At 61.2% G+C, this 18,197-nt stretch overlaps 4 protein-coding genes and 2 pseudogenes across 4 annotated transcripts in view; 2 read left to right on the top strand and 4 right to left on the bottom strand.

Annotated features, from left to right (window-relative positions):
• ACA1_362660 (DENN (AEX3) domain containing protein) overlaps positions 1 to 3,179 on the top strand; it is a gene marked incomplete at both ends in the record, with an annotated part of 8,479 nt that extends 5,300 nt beyond the window's left edge. Inside the window, 12 exons of the mRNA XM_004333745.1 lie at positions 145 to 283; positions 469 to 652; positions 745 to 887; positions 999 to 1,201; positions 1,342 to 1,448; positions 1,535 to 1,660; positions 1,780 to 1,916; positions 2,011 to 2,117; positions 2,225 to 2,325; positions 2,430 to 2,548; positions 2,678 to 2,821; positions 2,923 to 3,179. Coding sequence (XP_004333793.1) covers positions 145 to 283; positions 469 to 652; positions 745 to 887; positions 999 to 1,201; positions 1,342 to 1,448; positions 1,535 to 1,660; positions 1,780 to 1,916; positions 2,011 to 2,117; positions 2,225 to 2,325; positions 2,430 to 2,548; positions 2,678 to 2,821; positions 2,923 to 3,179 — 1,767 coding nt within the window. The remainder of the gene's footprint in view (positions 1 to 144; positions 284 to 468; positions 653 to 744; positions 888 to 998; positions 1,202 to 1,341; positions 1,449 to 1,534; positions 1,661 to 1,779; positions 1,917 to 2,010; positions 2,118 to 2,224; positions 2,326 to 2,429; positions 2,549 to 2,677; positions 2,822 to 2,922) is intronic.
• An 84-nt stretch (positions 3,180 to 3,263) lies between these two features.
• Positions 3,264 to 5,966, bottom strand: ACA1_362650 (Gpatch domain containing protein; the record flags this gene model as incomplete). The annotated part of the gene is made up of 8 exons (XM_004333744.1): positions 3,264 to 3,906; positions 3,988 to 4,132; positions 4,260 to 4,415; positions 4,496 to 4,658; positions 4,769 to 4,927; positions 5,040 to 5,592; positions 5,716 to 5,789; positions 5,910 to 5,966. 8 exons carry the CDS (start codon positions 5,964 to 5,966, stop codon positions 3,264 to 3,266), a joined length of 1,950 nt encoding a protein of 649 aa, XP_004333792.1.
• A 148-nt stretch (positions 5,967 to 6,114) lies between these two features.
• ACA1_362640 (Gar1 protein RNA binding region protein) lies at positions 6,115 to 7,407 on the bottom strand (the record flags this gene model as incomplete). The annotated part of the gene is made up of 4 exons (XM_004333743.1): positions 6,115 to 6,274; positions 6,655 to 6,785; positions 6,863 to 7,014; positions 7,236 to 7,407. 4 exons carry the CDS (start codon positions 7,405 to 7,407, stop codon positions 6,115 to 6,117), a joined length of 615 nt encoding a protein of 204 aa, XP_004333791.1.
• A 324-nt stretch (positions 7,408 to 7,731) lies between these two features.
• ACA1_362630 lies at positions 7,732 to 10,681 on the bottom strand (annotated as a pseudogene).
• Positions 10,682 to 11,216: 535 nt separating this feature from the next.
• On the bottom strand, positions 11,217 to 13,772 carry ACA1_362620 (annotated as a pseudogene).
• A 569-nt stretch (positions 13,773 to 14,341) lies between these two features.
• ACA1_362610 (leucine rich repeat domain containing protein) lies at positions 14,342 to 18,137 on the top strand (the record flags this gene model as incomplete). The annotated part of the gene is made up of 15 exons (XM_004333742.1): positions 14,342 to 14,362; positions 14,486 to 14,573; positions 14,776 to 14,965; positions 15,065 to 15,136; positions 15,216 to 15,284; positions 15,361 to 15,633; positions 15,812 to 15,880; positions 16,002 to 16,070; positions 16,135 to 16,203; positions 16,283 to 16,363; positions 16,461 to 16,526; positions 16,645 to 16,741; positions 16,885 to 16,965; positions 17,090 to 17,894; positions 18,013 to 18,137. 15 exons carry the CDS (start codon positions 14,342 to 14,344, stop codon positions 18,135 to 18,137), a joined length of 2,175 nt encoding a protein of 724 aa, XP_004333790.1.
• Positions 18,138 to 18,197: the final 60 nt, after the last annotated feature.

Below are 18,197 nucleotides of genomic sequence, written 5' to 3'. Positions count from 1 at the left end.
CTTCTATGGTCACTTTACCCCCTCTCCCCCAATCGCACACGTGTGTCGTGTGTGTCGTTGTGTGTGCGGTGGTGCGTGTGTCGTGTCGTGTCGTGTGTGTCGTGTTGTGCTCACTATTTTTTGGTGGGTCAAACGACAGACAAGGTGAAGGAGGAGTTCAACAAGCTCTACGACGGCGACTGCCGGAGCAGCATGCGGCAGTGGGATTCTCTCGAGCAGTCCAAGCGCGAGGAGCTCATCTCCAAAGAGGAGAACATCATCTTCGACTGCCTCGCCACCTTCGGTACTTCCCCTCTCACCGCCCGACACGACACGACACGACACGACACGACACGACACGACACGACACGACACGACACGACACGACACGACACGACACGACACGACACGACACGACACGACACGACACGACACGACACACGACACGCAATGCTGATGTGTCGTGTGTCGTGTGTGTGCGGTGGCCAGCGTATAAGATGCTCACGCTGGGGACGAGCGTGGAGCTGGTGCGCCGGTTCGTGGGGAAGATGAGCACGGCGGCGCAGCTGAGCGAGGAGCGGACCACCATCATCGAGCAGCTCCTCTCCAACATGACCCGCGCCACCGAACTCACCGCCGAACTCGAGGCCGACTCCCGCCGCAGCTCCCTACGGTTCGCGCCCCACCCCCCGCACTCGCACTCGCCCCTGACTAACACCGCACACGCACACACCGCACACGCACACACCGCACACACATGCGAAGGCCGAACGATGACTTCGACGAGGGCGGAGAGGAGCAGGAGTACATTCCGGTGGCGGGCCTCAACAACCCGCGCCACGACGAGTCCACCGAGGGCCGCAAGAAGTTCGAGAACCTCCTCAAGGCCAAGTCCACCCAGACGCGCGGTTCGCCCCTCTCCTCCCCCTCCCCCTTCCACTCAACTCTCTCTTACGTGTGTCGTGTCGTTGGTCGTGTCGTGTCGTTGGTCGTGTCGTGTCGTGTCGTGTGCGGTGCAGCATTCCTGACGCGCCTGACGGTGGGTCGCGCGGGCACGAGGGACAAGATGACGCTGAACAAGAGCTCGGCGACGGCGCCGTCCAACAGGCGCGGACCCGGGAAGGGCAAGCGGGGCAAGAAGGCCCGGGCCAACAACAAAGGCAGCGACTCGACCGACGACTCGGACGATTCCGAGTCAGACTACTGCGCGGCCGAAGAACGCGTACGCGCATGCACCCCCCCCCTTCTTCCGTGTGTGCGCGTGCGTGTGCGGTGGTGCGTGTGTCGTGTCTGCGCGTGTGCGGTGGTGCGTGTGCGGTGATGTGTGCCACACGCTGACTTGGTGCGTGGCCCATGCTGCAGAACGACTACGTGGTGAAGACGCTGACGGGCCACACGGAGGCGGTGATGAGCGTGAAGATCCACGGCAACGACGTGTTCTCTGGATCCTGCGACGGCACCGTCAAAATGTACGACACACACAACACACACACAACACACACCAACACACGACACGACACGACACTCAACGGCCCGCCGACGATCTGTGCGACAGATGGAACGCGTTCACGGCCAAGTGCACGGCCACCCTGGCCGGCCACACGGGCTGGGTCAACTGTCTCCACCTCGACCACGAGAAGGAGCGCCTCGTCAGCGGGTCCTACGACAAATTCCTCAAACTGTACGTCCCTTCCCGATGTCGCGTGTGTCGTGTCGCGTGTGCGCTGCGTGTGTCGCGTGTGCGGTGTGTGTGTGGTGTTGTGCTAATCAGAGCCGCACGACACGCACGTGCGCATGCAGGTGGGATCTGCATCGGTCGTGCAAGATCCGGTCGCTGACGGGCCACGAGGGTTCGATCTGCTGCATGCAGGGCGACCTGCCCACCGTCGTCTCGGGCTCGTTCGACGGCACCATGAAGCTCTGGGACATCCGCGTCGGTACCACTCACGCCCCCAGTTCTTAGCTCCGACTTGGGGAGGTTTTAACTCCGACCGACGCACACGACACGACACACACACGACACACATGTAGGCAAGAACTCGCAGACGTTCAAGGGCCACAGCGGGCCGGTGGTGTGCCTGCAGTTCCACGACCCCAAGCGCGAAATCCTCAGCGGCTCGCGCGATGCCACCCTCAAGGTACGCATCCGAGGAGCGCACACGCACACACACGCACGCGCACGCGCCGACTGTCGCTCACCTTTTCTGCGTGTCGTGTGTCGTTGCGCGTGTGTCGTGCGCTGCAGCTGTGGGACGCGCGCACGCTCAAGTGCGTGAAGACGTTCTCCGGTCATCGGGATTGGATTCGGTGCCTCCAGTTCGACCCCGCCAACGCAACCGCCTACAGGTACACTTGTCCCCTCGCCCTCAGCTGAGCGCGCGTGTGTTTGCGTGTGTGCGTGCGCGTGTTGTCGCGCGCTGACGTGATGACACGACACACGACGCACACAGTGGATCGTGCGATACGACGGTGAAGAAGTGGAACCTGGAGTCGGCCCAGTGCGAGCTCACCATGACCAAGGGCCGCACTGGCGCCATCAACGACCTCTGCTTCATCGATGGACTCAAAGGTGCGAACCCATTCCCCCCCCCCTAGTGTGCGTGCGCGTGCGCGTGCGGTCGAGTGCGTGCGTGTGCGATCGAATGCGTGTCGTGTCGTGTCCTCGCCGGCGCTCACCGCTTTCTCTCGGGTTGCGCAGTGGACAACGGGAAGGAGAAGATGCCGAAGAAGGGCGGGGCCAACTCAGCCTATCCGTCCATGCGCGGGCTGGTCACCGGCTCGGCCCGTGGCTGCGTCAACGTGTGGAACACCCACAACGGCACCTGCTTCCAGGCCATCAAAGGTACCGCACACGCGCACACACCACCGCACACACACACACACACCACCGCACACACACACACACACACGCAGACATGAATTGACGCGTGTGCGTGCGTGCAGCGGCGCACGCGGACGAGGTGGTGCACTGCCGGCCGGTGGGCGGTACGCGAACGCACGTGGTGACGGGCGCGTACGACGGCCTGCTGCGGCTGTGGGCGGCGGACGAGTACAGCGGCGGCCTGCGGTGCGCGGCGACGCTCGACGGCCACCAGCACCGCGTGCTGTGCCTCGACGCCCACGAGTCCAAGATCGTCTCGGGCTCCTACGACCGCAGCGTGCGCGTCTGGGAGCTCCCGCTCGACCTCATCCCCTCCTGAGCTCTCAGCTGAGGAGTCCTCCTCTCTACGCGGCCCTGTAAATGATAATAGTTTCTTTTCATCAAATTCCTTTCATTCCTTCATTCACGCGCTGGAGCGCTTGAGCGCTTCGCGTTCCTCTTCGATGGTGCCGCCGCGCACGAACGGCTTCGTGGGGAATGCGTAGGGCCGCCACGACCTCGCTTCGTTTTGCTTCTCCTTTTTCTCCGCTACCGCCTCGCCGGCGTCGTCGGCGTCGGCGTCATCGTAGTATGCGAGGGGCAGGAGCGGGTTGGTCCGCGGGTGGTCGTAGACGGTGTTGATGCTCACGTACGACGGGTCGTTGGCCATGCGCCACCGCCGCAGCTGCTCCGCGTGCACCAGCGCGGCCGGCGTCGGTCCGCCGCCGCCCTCGGTCGCGGGCCTCAGCACAAAGGCCGATCGCACACCCCCTCGCTCTTCGTCTTCGCCTTCGTCGTCTTCGTCTTCGTCGTGCCGGGGTCGTGGCGCCGCCGTCGCTTTTCGCTTTCGCTTTCGCTTTCCGTCGTCCGGGCCGTAGCCCAGGCCGGCAGTGTCGAGCTGCGTGCGGGGCTCGATCGCCTCGGCCGCCCCGGGCGTACGCCCGACACCGCCGCCCTCGCTCCACCCGTAGCGTCGCAGTATCCGGCTCCCGAAGCCCCGCGTGTGCCGCTCGAACGCCCCGTAGCGCTCCTCACCCGCCTTCCTCCTCACTCCACGATACGCGCGTCTGTGCCGCATTGCGTGAGTGTATGTACGGCGTGTGCGGTGTGTGCGGCGTGTGCGGTGAGGCGTGTGTCGTGCTGCATACTTTTCGTCGGTGGTGTATTGGTTCTGGGAGGCGCCGTAGAGGTGGTCGTCGTCCCCGCCCGTGCGGTCGTAGTAGTGGGCTGTGTCCAGATCGAACTGGTCCGCGTCCTTCCCCTCTTCGTTCTGGTCGTCCCAATACACCCCGTCTGCGCACCCAAAATCAACCGTCAGCGCGACACACGCCTCACCGCACACGCCGCACCGCACACGACACACAACACGCCGCGCGTGTCACCGCACACGCACACGCGAGGGGGGGGGGTGAGAGGTTACCGGTCCAGAAGACGAGGCCGCTGCCGCCCTTCTCCCACTGGAGTTCGATCTCCTGCTCGTAGAGGTACTCCTCGTGGTCGTCGTGCTGCAGCGCCTCGTGCCGCTCCCACTCCTCGGCCTCCTGCTCCCCCTCCGAGTCCCGGCCTCCGCCCGACTCTGCTCCCCCCCCCTAACATTAGCTGTGCGTGTCGTGCAGTGTGTGCCGTGCGTGTCGTGCGTGTCGTGTGTGTCGGTACCGTCGGGCCACCCGTCGTCGTCGCCGGCTCCGCGTTTGTGGAGGTGGTACTGGTAGACCGGGGCCGGCTTCCTCTTCTTGTCGGCCTCCCCCGCTTCGCTGTCGAACGTATACTCCCACCGGCCTTCACCGTCGTCCGCCTCGTCGTCGTCATGGCCGCCGCCCTGTCATCAGCCACGTCAGCAACACGCGCGCGTGCTGTGCGTGTGCGGTGCGTGCGGCGTGTGTGCGGTGTGTGCGGTAGCGCTGGAATTCAAGGAATGGAGGAGGTTACGTGGCGCGAGTAGTCGAGGTGGACTTCGCCGTAGCGGCGGTAGTCCGACGTGCGGCGCCGGCGGAGGGCGTGGATGCCCAGCTGCCCGATGAGCGACGACGGAAACGCGCACGCCCGCACCCGCTCCTGGATCCACTTCAGCGGCGTCCCCACATTCCCCTGTCGCACGACACACAATCAGCACACGACACACGACACACACCGCACACACCGCACACGCACGACACACATACACCGCACACGCACGACCGCACGCATGGCACACACGCACCTGGGGCAGGAGGGCCTTGGGCGGGTGCAGTTCGGGCATGTGGGCGAGCGAGCGCTGTTCGGACGCGCGGGCCTTGGCGCGGGCCGTCGCCAGTCGCTGTCGGCGGGTCAGGTACCGCCCCCCGCTCCCCTCCTTCCACCACTGGTCGGCCGCTGACGTGGCGCTGACGTCAGCCTGCTCGGCGGCAGCGGCCGCGGTGTCAGCACCGTCGATGGCGGCGGGTTGGTGGTGGTCGGGCTTGACGCGGCGGACGAGGCACAGGCCGGCGCGGGGGAGCAGGGCGCCGGCGCGGTCGGTCCAGTGGCGGCCGTGGTAGCGCCGCCTGAACTCGGCAAAGTCGCGCTCGTCGTAGAACGCCACCACGCAACAGCACGTCTTCTCCGCCGCCGTTGAAGATGAGGACGACGATGACGATGACGATGATGAAGAGGAAGAGGAGGAAGTGGTGGCGTCGTCCTCGGTCGGGGCAGGGCCGGCGGGGGCAGAGGTGGTGCGCACCTCGGGTCGATGGAGGAAGTGGAACACCTTGAACTTGCCCCTCTCGATCCAGTCTCTGCACACCACCTTGCGTTATTCTTTTTTTAACTTATCTATTTATTCACATTTTATTGGTATTTGTGTCAGGTTTATTTGTGTATTTATTTATTTATTTATTTATTGAAGATGGGGGTGGTACGAGAAGAAGAGACGGAGGTCGAGGGACCGGTAGCTGCCGGGGATGTTCTGCACCAGGCCCACCACCACCACCGGCTGGGGCGGTGCCGGTTCGTCAGAAGAAATAGAAGTAGAAGAAGGGGCGGTGGCGGTGCTGGTCGTGCTGACGGCGCGTGGTGGGTGGTTCTCTCCTGCCCCACGCGCTTGTGCACGCACCCGCTGTGCCAGTTCCCTCAGCCTGGCCTGCGCGCCCCCTCCCGTGGCCCCCTTCATGGCTTGCTTGGCTGTGGTTGTACTCCTTCTTCAGCCTTGCTCTCTGCATCTTCCCAACTACTTCCAGTCCCACACTTTAAGGTGTCGCACACGTCATCCAGAATTTTTTATTATTTTGATTTTTTTTGTAGAAGGGGAGAGCTGAGGCTTAGGCGCCCCTGGTGAAGGTGCCACGGCCACGCGGGCTGAACCCGCCGCGACCGCCACGGTCGCCACCCCGGAAACCACCGCCACCACCTCGGCCGCCCCTGAATCCACCGCCGCGACCGCCGCGATCGCCTCCCCGGAATCCGCCACCGCGACCACCCCTGAAGCCACCACCCCTACCACCGCCGGGACCACCGCGCGACTTGACGGGCGTCCTGTTATCGTTGTTGTTTGTTTGTTGTGGGGAGAAAGTGGTGAGCTATTGCGTGACGGTGAATCAGGAGAGTGTGAGAGAGTGTGAGAGTGATGGAGTGGTGGAATGAAGGAGTGGGCTCAGCGGTTGCTTGAGTGTCATCATTCCGCACCGTGGAGGTGCGAAGATAAGGTCTCAAAGATTATTTGTTTATCATTGCCCGAGTGGTGGTGGGTGAGGATAGAATGTAGAGAGTGCGTGCATGCACACGCACACGTGGATAACACGCACGACGAGAAGAGAGAGAGAAGAGGGATAGTGAGGAGTGAAGGAGAAGGAGTACGGTACCTGGGAGCCTTGGGCTTGTCCTCTTCGGTGAACATCTGCTTGTTGAGCAGCGAGAAGGGACCCATGCAGATGGGGTCGCCGACCTTGAAGCTCGTGGCCACGAAACCCTGGTTGGGCTTGACCGTGAAGTACTACAAGCCAGAGATTGGAATGAGATGAACGCTTTCAAGGAAGATTTGAGAGTCATCATGCAAGGGATTGTGCGTACGGGCTCAGTTGTGGAACCGAAGATCTCGTCGACCTTACCGACCTCGACCTTCTCGTGCGTGTAGACGGGGTGGTTGAACTTGGGGACCTTGTCCGTCTCCACCATCTTGTACACCATCTCGCCCTCGCAAGCGTGCGTGAACTTGCCGAGCTCTACATCAATGAAAATGCGCCACAATCGGAGATCAGCCGGCCGCCCAAGGCAAAATTGAGAGAATAGCACGACGCGCTACACTGAAATGAGGGGTCGCGTGCACATGGAAAGCATGCGATTTCGATTTGGCACCAACAAAGTTGAAACAAGTAGCGCATTTCCATTCCAAATTGCAATTGCGGAGTAATGGTGCGGAGGGCGGAGAGGAGAATGAACGAACCAACGACGGTGTCGGGGGGACCCTGTGCGAAGTCGTGACCGCCCCTGCCGCCGCGGAATCCACCACGGTCGCCTCCCCTGAAGCTGCCGCGATCGCCGCCACGGCCGCCGCGGAAACCGCCGCGATCGCCTCCCCTGAATCCGCCACCACCTCGGCCGCCTCGGAACGACATTTTATAAACGTGGAAGGGGGGCTCTCGAATAGGAATGAAGATGAACGAGATGGAGAGAGAGGAGAAGAAAAGGACCAGACCGTGGCGTGCTCCGTCCTTCTCTTCTTTTTCTCCTCGTCGCCCCCAAAGTCCGCCCCATGTGCAATCCCAGTTATTTCCTAATTTTGACTCGAATAAATAAAAGTAAATAAATGAATTATACAGAAAAGATTTATTATGATGAATGAATGTTGATATGTTGGCAAAGCTGAAGTGTGTGTATGATATTATACAAGCTAAGTAAGTAGAAAAAGAAGAAAGAAAGGTCGCGTCTCACCCTCCTCATCAGGAGAGGACGCAGGCCGAGGTGATGGGGTTGGTGATGTAGGTCTGCCGCGGTCGCGAGGACACCACATCGGCGTACCATAAGCCGCTGCTGCTGCCGGACGTCTTCCTGCCGCCGCTGCCGCCGGCTCGCTGCCGCTGCTTCGCGTCAGCCGCCGAGCCGGAGAAGTCCCAAATCTTGATCGTGTCGTCCGCCGCGCCGCTGATGAGCTGGTTATCGCGGAACTTGAGGCTGTTGACCCAGTAGTCGTGCGCCGTGAACGTGTTTATACAGTACGACGGCTCCGCCGTCTTGCTCGCTAGGGATGATGACGACGACGATGATGATGACGACGTCGTTGCCCGGGCCTTGCTTCGGCCGCCCGCTCCGGCGGCGCTCTTGCCGTGCAGCGACCACACCTTGACGGTGTTGTCGTCGGAGCCGGAGACGATCTTGTCCTCGTCGAACTGCAGGCAGCAGACGCGGCCCTCGTGGCCACGCAGCACACGGAAGCACGCCCTGCTGTCGCCTGCGCTGTTGTAGGCCGGACCGCTTCGTCCCGCCTGCACGCCGCCCTCGAGCACTCGCGTGTCCCAAAGCCTGTTGTGCGTTGTGTGAACACGTCGGTCCCAAAAGCTTGTGTGTGTGTGTGCGTGTTGTGTGTGTGTTGTGTGCGTGTTTTGTGTGTTGCGTACCTGATGGTGCTGTCGCGCGAGCCAGTTACCAGGAGGTTCTCCCTGGGGTCCTCCTGCATGCAGCACAGCCGGTCGGTGTGTCCTCGCATCACGCCCACGCAGCCGCTCTTGATATTGCCTGGAATGATCGGCATGCGCGCCACGCACAGATGCGTCAGTAACCAGGCTAGCCGCACAGAGTGACACCAGTGCTCGAGGGCGTTTCAGCTGAGCTTACCCGAAGCGTTGAGGTCCCAGAACCGGATGGTCTTGTCCATGGAGCCGGTGACGACGACATTGCGCGCGGGGTCATACTGGCAGCAGTAGATCGCCGCGTCGTGCCCGGTGAGCGTCTGGGTACACACGCCGGCTTCGACGTCCCACACGCGCACCGTGGCGTCGGAGGAGCACGACACCACGCGGTTGCCCGCCAGCTGCACGCTCCACACGATGTTCTGGTGGCCCCACAGAACTCGATTGCACTTCCTGTTCTTCGTGTCCCACACTGTGTGCGCACACACGCAACAGCCCCGCATGAGCGACCGACCAAGCGCCTCGGTGTGAAGGGTGTGGTGGGGGGGGGGTAAGCGTACGTCGTACGGACGTGTCGTAGGAGCCGCTGACCACGTAGTCGAGGTCGGGCTGGCTGACGTCGTGGTCGATCGAGTTCACCCAGTCGGTGTGGCCCGAGAAGACGCCCGTACATCGTCGCTTGTCGAGGTCCCACTACACGCACGGACCGCGGTGAGATGATGGCCGGCGAGGCAATGACACCGCACACGATACAATGGAGAGAGGGGGAGGCGTGTACGGTGCGGATGGTGCCATCGAGCGAACAGCTGGCAGCTGATCTGCCGTTGGAAATGACGCTCATGACCGCCAGCGTGTGGCCGCGCAGCGTACCTACGTAGTTGGGCTTGCCCCGCCAGTTCTTGCCCTTCTTCATCCGCTCGGCGAAGGACCCGCGCCAGTCGACCTCGTCGTTCACATCGCCCGCGCGAGAAGTGGACCGCCTGCACAAGGCCGCGGCCTTGCTGACGACAGCCGGTGAGGCCGGCGTCGAGGAGAACGGGGACGACGGCAGCGAAGAGGCGGAGACGGTGGGCGACGAGAACGACTCGGTGAAGCACTCGAACGTGCCCTTGTTGACCTCTTCGTCGTCATCTTCCGCGTCGTCGTTGTCGTTGAGGTCGTTCTCTTCCTCGCTCGTTTCATCGTCGCACAGCTCCCGCTGAGCTGCGGCGGAAGGGGCGGCCGCAGAAGTAGAAGAGGATGACGACGACGACGATGCCGAAGCTGGTCTGGCGTTTTCGTCGACAAGGGCATCGCCGCTGTCGGTCCGCACCATGCGGGGCGAGAAGCCCAGCTCGTCCCCCGACAAATAGGCCTTCGACGCCAGCACGGCCTCGTCCTCCGAAGCAATATCGCTGCCTGCACTCGCGCAGAGAGTCGAAGAAAAGCTCGTGAGCTATCGGCGAACAATCACACGCGTGCCATACCGTGTGTGTGTGTCGTGTGTCGTGTGTGTGTCGTGTGTATCGTGTGTGTGTTGTGTGGGTGTGTGTTCAGGTTACCTTCATCGCCGCTGTCGTCGCCCTCGTCGCCGCTGTCATCGCCGCTATCATCGCCGCTGAGGTCAGCGTCGTCCTCCAGCTCGGAGGCAGCATTCCTCTGCGGCGGAGGAGTGAGCTGCGATGCATCGTAGATCGCTTCCTCCTCATCTTCTTTCTGCGTCATCAGCGCTTCTTCTCCCTTCGTCGGCTTCTTGCCGGTCGAGTAGAGGGCCAAGGCCGCGTCCGCTTTCTCGAGCGTGGGGATGGTGCGGAGGGCGTCCAGCAGCGCGGGACCCACACGAAGCACCACGGGCGACGCAGCGCTGCCGCCGGGGCACTTGGGGTGCGGCTGTCGCAAGCGCAGGCTGAGAGATGGAGCGTTGGTCAGCCATTGCTCGCCAATTCACAAAGCTCTGGGTTCGTGTAGAAATGATGAAGAAATGGAGAGATGTAGGAAGGAGAGAGGAAGAGAGGATGGTCTACCTGTGGCCTCTGAAGGCATCATAGTCGACCTTCTCGCGCATGGAGCTGGGTAGATTGATCCATTGCTTGGCGTAGAGATCCTTCCACAGGCCACTGTCGCTTGCGAGGCTGTGCCACTGCTTGCACACGCGCGAGACGCGCCAGCACAGATCGCGCACCGAGAGGTAGCCGAAGATGGAGATGATCAGCTCATTGGGCAAGATGTAGAAGAGCGAGAAGTCGCTGAATTCGAGGTAGTCCTCTCCGTTTCCACTCTCCATTCCTTTCGATCAACCGAACTTTGTGATGATGCCTTCGGGCCTCGTTCTGTCGATACAGGCACCTCGTGCCCGAGATGGGAGGGATGGAGGAGATGGAAGAAGGAGAATAGAGGAGATGGGCTAGATGGAGAGTTTGTACAGGGAGGAGAAAAAGAGAAAGAGCAAGAGAGACCGTGGGAGATTCAGGCGCCTAAATCCAACCAATCCACAACCAAAACCAGCAAACCAACAATTCGTCGAGCTGAAGTACAAGATCGAACCGAATGCTTTCAACCGACTTTGCCCAACCTTCCCCGCCTTATCCCTCTTCGCTCTCCCGCTCTCCGCCTGCTGCCCTTTCGCCAATTCAAGAATTTAAACTATTCATGACCATTCGTGTATTACATTCCTCGAATAATTCATTCATATATTCGTTTATCTGCTCTGATCCGTCACAATCGTCTGGTGGTGGTCTGGCGACGAAGAAGAAGCAACGCCACGGCCCGAGGCCACCACACCGATGATCGTGTTCGTGTTGTTGCCCTGTTGCCCCAGGTCACTGCGCCTTGACCTTGGTCGTCGTCGTCGTCGACGCGGAGGGCTTCTCTCCACGCTCTTCGAACCGGCGCAGGAGGCCCTGGTTGTGGGCCACCAGCAGCACGGCGCAGCCGATGTGCGCCCACCAGCCGAGACTGTTCCACGCGCGGATCGAGCACGAGAACTCGAGCACCAGGAAGGGGAACATGCAGAACGAGATGCTGGTCTGGGTCAGCACCCAGCTCGCCACGTCGTAGATCGGCTTGAGCGCGCTCGGTCGCTCCACCGCCGGGGTGGCGGCGGCGGGCTTGGCGGGCTTGGCCTCCTTGGCCTTGCCCACGGGGCTGTCTTCGTCGGCGGTCTCCTTGACCACGGCCGTCGCGGCGATGGGTTCCGGCTTGAGGAAGAATCGATGCCTTAGCACGGCGCGCAAGATCCGCGCGGCCTCGACCACGAAGGCCATGCTGCACGCAGGGAAGAAGAAGGTGAGAACCAAGTACAAAGCTTGTACAAGGGTGGTATCACTGCTGCGATGGTGGCGAGCTGGGGCGTACCTGCCGAAGCCGAGGTAGTAGCCGGGGTAGAAGCCGTGCCAAAAGGCACTGAGCAGGTTGGTCAGGAGTGTGCTGTACCACGGCCTCTTCGTGATCTTGATCTTCTTCAGCGTCTTCTCATCGAATACCTTCGCGACCGACACAATTAGTAATAAACTCAAGAGTCAAGGTAAACGCCACACTGGCGCGTCGGCAGGGCAGTTAAACACACGCGTACCTCGACGGTGTAGAACGAACGAAGGTAGACGTAGTTGTAGAGCCATTGCTGCACCTGTCGGTTCCACGAGGCGATGCATACGCGCGGGGACTGGCCATACAGCTCCCATCCGAGCACGTCCACGTTGTTGAACCGATCCCACTTGATCTGCAGCAGCAGCAGCACTTGAGGCGTGAGTCACGATACAGCGCGCGTGTGTACGCACGCAGCGTATGTCTGCGTTGCAGCGACGATAGTGATGAAAGTGGCAGACGTCGGCACCTCCTCCTTGCCGGTGCGCGCGTTCTTGACCTTGCCGTTGTAGCCGATACCGCAGGCGATGAAGCTGCCCTCTGCAATCATGCACGCATTGAAAATCGCGATTCAGTGCCTCTTCGTTACAGCTGATGCGAAGCCAATGTGGGTACCTGACAGCAGCCAGGCAAAATAGAACGAGAACCGGGCCGCCAACAGGGAGAGCCACATGTAAGCAAACCTACAACAAGCACGACAGCGTGAGATAATCCAGCGTTCAGAGATCACTCTTGGCCTGGGCGTGTTGGAGCGCGCGGAGAGGGGGGGCGACGTACTTGAAGGCGAACCCGTGGACGTAGTAGTCATCAGTACACATCCAGGGGATGGGCATCATGCCCGAGATGGGCGCGGCGACGGCCAGACAGAGCACAGCCTGGCCGATCTTCACGATGGTGGGCATCACAGTCGATGGCGCCTCGCCCTTCGGATACAGCGTGCCCTCGATGAACCTGTTGTCGGCCCAGCCCAATCATTCGCCGAACAATTAGTCGGGCGTAAGGTCTGGTGTGCGTGTCGTGTCGTGTCGTGTCGTGTCGTGTCGTGTCGTGTCGTGTCGTGTCGTGTCGTGTCGTGTCGTGTCGTGTCGTGTCGTGTCGTGTCGTGTCGTGATGCGTAGCATACCTCTTGTAGTCGGCGAAGTAGATGTGAGGACCCGCCAGGAACGACGGGAAGAAGTAAATGTAGCCGATGAACTCGAGGAGCGACGGCAGCTCCTTCACCCGCTTCTCCTTCTCGTGAGCGGAAAGGTCCTACGGTGTCGGCGAGGCCAATGGGGTTGAGGTGTTTGCGCCGTGTGCCGTGTGAGTGTAGGCTTAACTCCGCAGGGGTAGGTCAAGGGTCATGATTACCTCCTCGGCGCGATGCTTGGCGTCGCTGAGGTTGAACGCCAGCGTGGTGAGCTTGATGGTGATGATCATCTGGGGCCGAGTAAAGTCCAGATGCCAGTCCATGTACGAGTAATACATGCTGCAGGTCATGACCCGCACAGAACACGCGCCACCACCACCGCACACGTACACACGCGCGCGACACAGACAAACACACACGAGGCCAAGTCAGTCACACAACTCTTCGCGCGTGGGAGGGCCAGGGAGAGCCGTGCCTGTAGATGTGGGAAGCAGCGACGTAGGCCATGGCGTAGACGAACATGATCTTGCCGCAGGACGTGGAGCGGGCCAGGCCCAGGAGGATGGCATAGCCCACCAGCGACGACACCAAGCTGTGGAGGAGGTCCCAGCCGAACAGCCACACGCCGAACAGGACCGACGGCACGATGGAGTACAGGTGGCGCACCACCAGCGCCGCCGATGAAGGCGAAGACGACCGACGACGACGACGAACTGCGGAACGCGGCATCGCCGGCGGCGGGGCTGTTCTGGCCGAGGAGGCGGAGGAAGAGGAAGCCGAGCGGGTAGTTGATGAGGAGGCACAGCACCATGGCGAGCTGGTCGGCCGGGAAGCCCACCAGCACGCTGAGCGCCGCCAGCTGTTCGTCAACCCAGGCCAGCATGCTTACTAAGATAGTGCTTCACCGTGCGACGACGGGCAGCTGCCAAGCTTGGCGCAAAGTGTTCGTAGAGGTGATAGATAGCTGTCGGCCTCCCGCGGCACCAGTGGTCTATCTATCCGTCTTCAGACTGTGACCCTCCCCAAGAGAAATCATGAATGAAATGAGCGAGAGATTTTATAATGAAATGAACATAAAGAAGGGAATGGAGAGGGCGATCGATATTGAAAGAGGGGACTCGAACACAGGCTTGATGCGAGGTTGGGCCCACGTACCTCGTTTCTGGATGTGAGCCGGACCGCTTCCGCTACGTTGGCCGAGTGTTCTTTTTTGAGCAATTTCAAACACGACACAAGCACGGAATGTGCGGAATGCGGCGACCGACGTCAGCAATCGCGTTTCGGGCCGAAACCACCGGCCGGTGCCATGGCGCTGGAGGCGTAGTTTTGGGAATCCTTGGCCACCACCATTAACCAGAACACCGGGACCACCTGGCACTGCGCGGCAAAGCGAGCGGTGAGCGTGTTGTGCGAGGGGCATTCTCGCAACACAGCTTCGCGCACCACGCAGCCATGGCTCACCGTCGTGGAATGGTACGCCACTGTGCCGTGCTTCGTTCTTGTCCCCCCCCCAAACCACTGCCCGAGCTTGGTCCCAAAGTGCGAGTTTGACCGCGCGCGATGATCTTACTTTAGTTATTGAACACACATGTACAGGACGCTGGGTGCCTGGTGCTCCTCTTCGTCGTTCTCTCCGCCCTCTGCGCGGACTCCGCTGCCCACTCCAACATGCAAGGCCCCCGAGGTACGGCCCCACCTTTTTTTCTTGGTCGCCTCACGACAGCTCCGAATAATGGGCTGTCGTGCCGATTGGGCGAGATGTGGTCGAGATGTCCAATAGCGGCTTTCGGCCTTGTAGATGGTGGCACATGTGCTGATTTCGGTTGGTCTGTGTTTGTTTATTGTTCCATATCTTGCGCTGGTGGTGTGGTGTGATCACAACGCAGGGCTCAACTTGGGCGGAGTGCTGGGGCCGCTGGTGGACCAGGTCGGCCAGATTCTCACGGGAACGGTCAACGGCACGCTGGGCACCGCCGCCAACATCACCGGCTGGACCGGGGCCAATACCACCGCACCGACCAACCCGTGCACCTGGACCGGCATCACCTGCAACGCCCTGGGCAACATCACTGGCCTGTACATGCCCACCAACCCACATCGCCCTTCTGCCACCCTTTCGCTCTCTCACACCCACTTCTTCTTCTTCTTTTTTGGGTTGTTGGTGTGACGTTGCAGTGTCCTGGACGGGCTCGCGCTGACTGGCGCCATTCCCAGCGGTCTCGACGCGTTGGCAAACTTGACCACTCTGTACGTCATGGCCCCAGCTACCGACACTTCAAACACACCAGCAAGAAACGATTAGTTTGACTTCGTTTCGGTTTCCCAGTGATCTGTCCGACAACAATTACAACGGAACCATTCCCGACCTTTCAGGCTTCACCTCTCTTCTCAACCTGTACCGCCCCCCTCGCCTACGATCAATGCTTCCCTCGGTTTGGTGACACGGACACACACACATATGTCGACCACAGGGATTTGTCCGGCAATGACCTTACGGGCGCCATCCCCTCACTCGCCAACCTCACCCAGCTCCTGCACCTGTACGCTTTCAACCCCCCTCTCTTCCAAGAGGCCTCCACGGTCTTATCGCTTTCGCTCTTTGACAGGGACCTCTCCGGCAATCTGCTGAACGGCACCATCCCCTCCCTCGACAACCTCACCTCCCTCCTCACTCTCGACCTTTCGAACAACGCGCTCGAGGGCGTCATCCCTTCGCTCTCCTCCCTCATCTCGCTCATCTCCCTGTAAGTCCACCCAACATCACACGCACACGCACACGCACACGCACACGCACACGCACACGCACACGCACACGCACACGCACACGCACACGCACACGCACACGCACACGCACACGCACACGCACACGCACACGCACACACACCCCGTGCTGACACCGTGTTCGTCCGCGGTTGTGTCCAGGGACCTGTCCAACAACGCGCTGACGGGCTCGATCGCCGACTTGTCGGCCCTCACCTCGCTCGAGTACCTGTACGTGCCGCGCACCCACCCACGAGAGACCACCCCACAATCTGACCCAATCACATAACTCCCTGCACTAACGTGATCATGTGATTGGTTGATTGGTTGGTCGGCGGGTGTTGCCTCGCAGCGACCTGAGCAACAACAACCTCGAAGGCACCATCCCCGATCTGAGCGCCCTCCGATCTCTCCGCTACATGTACGAACCGCCTCCCCACCGGCAACAAGTCGACTTGTTGAACTGACCTGAATCAACGGCTCAGTAATTTGAGCGGCAATAACCTGACTGGCGAGTTCCCCGACCTCTCCCAGCTCTCCAACCTCACCACCCTGTACGCCACATCGCCCGCCCCTTCCCCCTTCCCCCTCGATCATCAATTGACGCACGACGACACGTTGCAACGCACGCAGTATCGTGTCGGACAACTTGGAGCTGTTCGTGCTCGGCATTCCGGCCACGCTCATCGACGGACTCACTTCGCTCACCACGCTGTACGCTCTCAGCCACACACTCACCCCGGCCCCTCAAAGCAAAGCCTCAATTATCAACTCATCACGCTGTCTTCGCTGTGGTGTGGGTCGCGATCAGCGTTCTGGACAACACCGGAGCCACTGGCCTGCTCCCCAACTTCGTGCTGGGCGCGTTGCAGACCCTGTACACGCACCAACCAGCTTTTATTCTTTTTATCTCATTTATTTACGCTTCTTATTATTATTTTTTCTTATTATTGTCATTTTAGGTCCGACTGACTGCCCGTTATGACTCTTTCCAGGTCTATTGAGAACAACCTCCTGTGCGGCGCGCTCCCCTCGGTCCTCTCGCAACCCGTGGCCGGCCTCAACTTCGCCGCCGGATGCAACTGGTGCCGTGTTCCTCCTCTAGCAACCCCGCCCTCCCAATTGATCTCACCTCCGTTTCTTGTGTGGTGTGTGTGGTGTCTATTCAACAGCTTCTTCGAGTCGTGGTGCTCGGCGAACAACGGCCCCTGCTCCAACTTCGTGGCCAACAACAGCGCCGCGTGCGACACGTCGCGCTGCGCCAGCGTCGGGTGTCTCATCCCGACCCCGTCTTCCCCCACCGGCTCCATTCTCAAGTTCGTCAACAACTTGCCCAACTTTCTCTGGTACTACACGACACGACACACACCGCACACACCGCACACACCGCACACACCTCACACACCTCACACACCGCACCGGCACGACGAGAACTATCAGTTTACGAATGTGGTGGTGTGGCTGAACGTGAACAGGGAGCACCCGGCGCCATCCGCGCAGGCCGGCAGCGATGTTACGCTGCAGGTCGGGCTGGTGTCGCTCGCCGAAATCGACGAGCTCGGCGCCGTCATCCACACCGAGCCGTTCCCGGCCGGCGGCAGCTACAGCATCAGCGTCAACGCGTCGGTCCGGTCGAACGGCGCCACGGTCGACGAGATCACGTTCCGGGCCACGCTGGCCAACGGCGCCGAGGTGGCCATCGCCTACGTGCTCTCGCCCGATTCGGCCTTCACCCAGCCGTGGGGCGAGATCGCGGTCACAGTGCCGCGCAACCACCTCAAGTACACCTTCAACGCCCGCCGGTGGCCCTTTGCCGGCGCGGCCCACCGCCTGCGGCTCGCGATGAGCCTGGCCTCCCACCCCCTGGTGGGCTCGGCCGACCGCGTCGACGACGCCGCGGCGGCCACGTCCAGCCTGAGCCTACACGTGGCCAACTCCACTGCTGACGTCAGCGTGGGCCTGTACGGCTTCGCCCTGGTCTACAGCGCGCAGGAGGCCGATGACTCGCTGACGGCGCCCACCGGCGCCCATCGCTCGGCCAACGTCACCGCGAGCCTGTCGGCCGACTTTGGCTCCATTCTGGTCGATTTCCCGTCGTTCGACGCCGCGACCGAGGTCCTGTCATACGACCCGTCGTTCGGGGTGCTCTACGGCGGCGTCAACACCCGCGACGACGGACAGGGCGGCTCGTCGGACGGCAACACGTGGGTCATCGCCGTGGCCGTGGCCGTTCCCGTGGCCATCGGTACGAACTTCCTTCCCCGTGTGCCGTGTGTGTGTGTGTGTCGTGTGTGCGTGTGTCGTGTGCGTGTGTCGTGTGCTCAAAGTGTCACTGAGCTCACCCGAACGATTGGTGCGCACAGTGGTGGTGCTGGTGGCGGTGGTGGCGGTGTTCGGTGTGGCCTGGTGGCGCCATCGCTCCTACGACCGAAGGAGTCGCATCTATCGCGGCTCCATGATCAACGTGGGACCCGACGAGGGGCTGTAATAAGTACGCTCTTGCTATCGATCTCAGTTCACAACGCGCATGTTATTGCATGTGCGGTGT

This window comes from Acanthamoeba castellanii, assembly GCF_000313135.1.
Source record: "Acanthamoeba castellanii str. Neff unplaced genomic scaffold scf7180000084624, whole genome shotgun sequence".
NCBI lineage: Eukaryota > Discosea > Longamoebia > Acanthamoebidae > Acanthamoeba > Acanthamoeba castellanii.
This window is presented reverse-complemented; position numbering and strand designations above follow the sequence as displayed.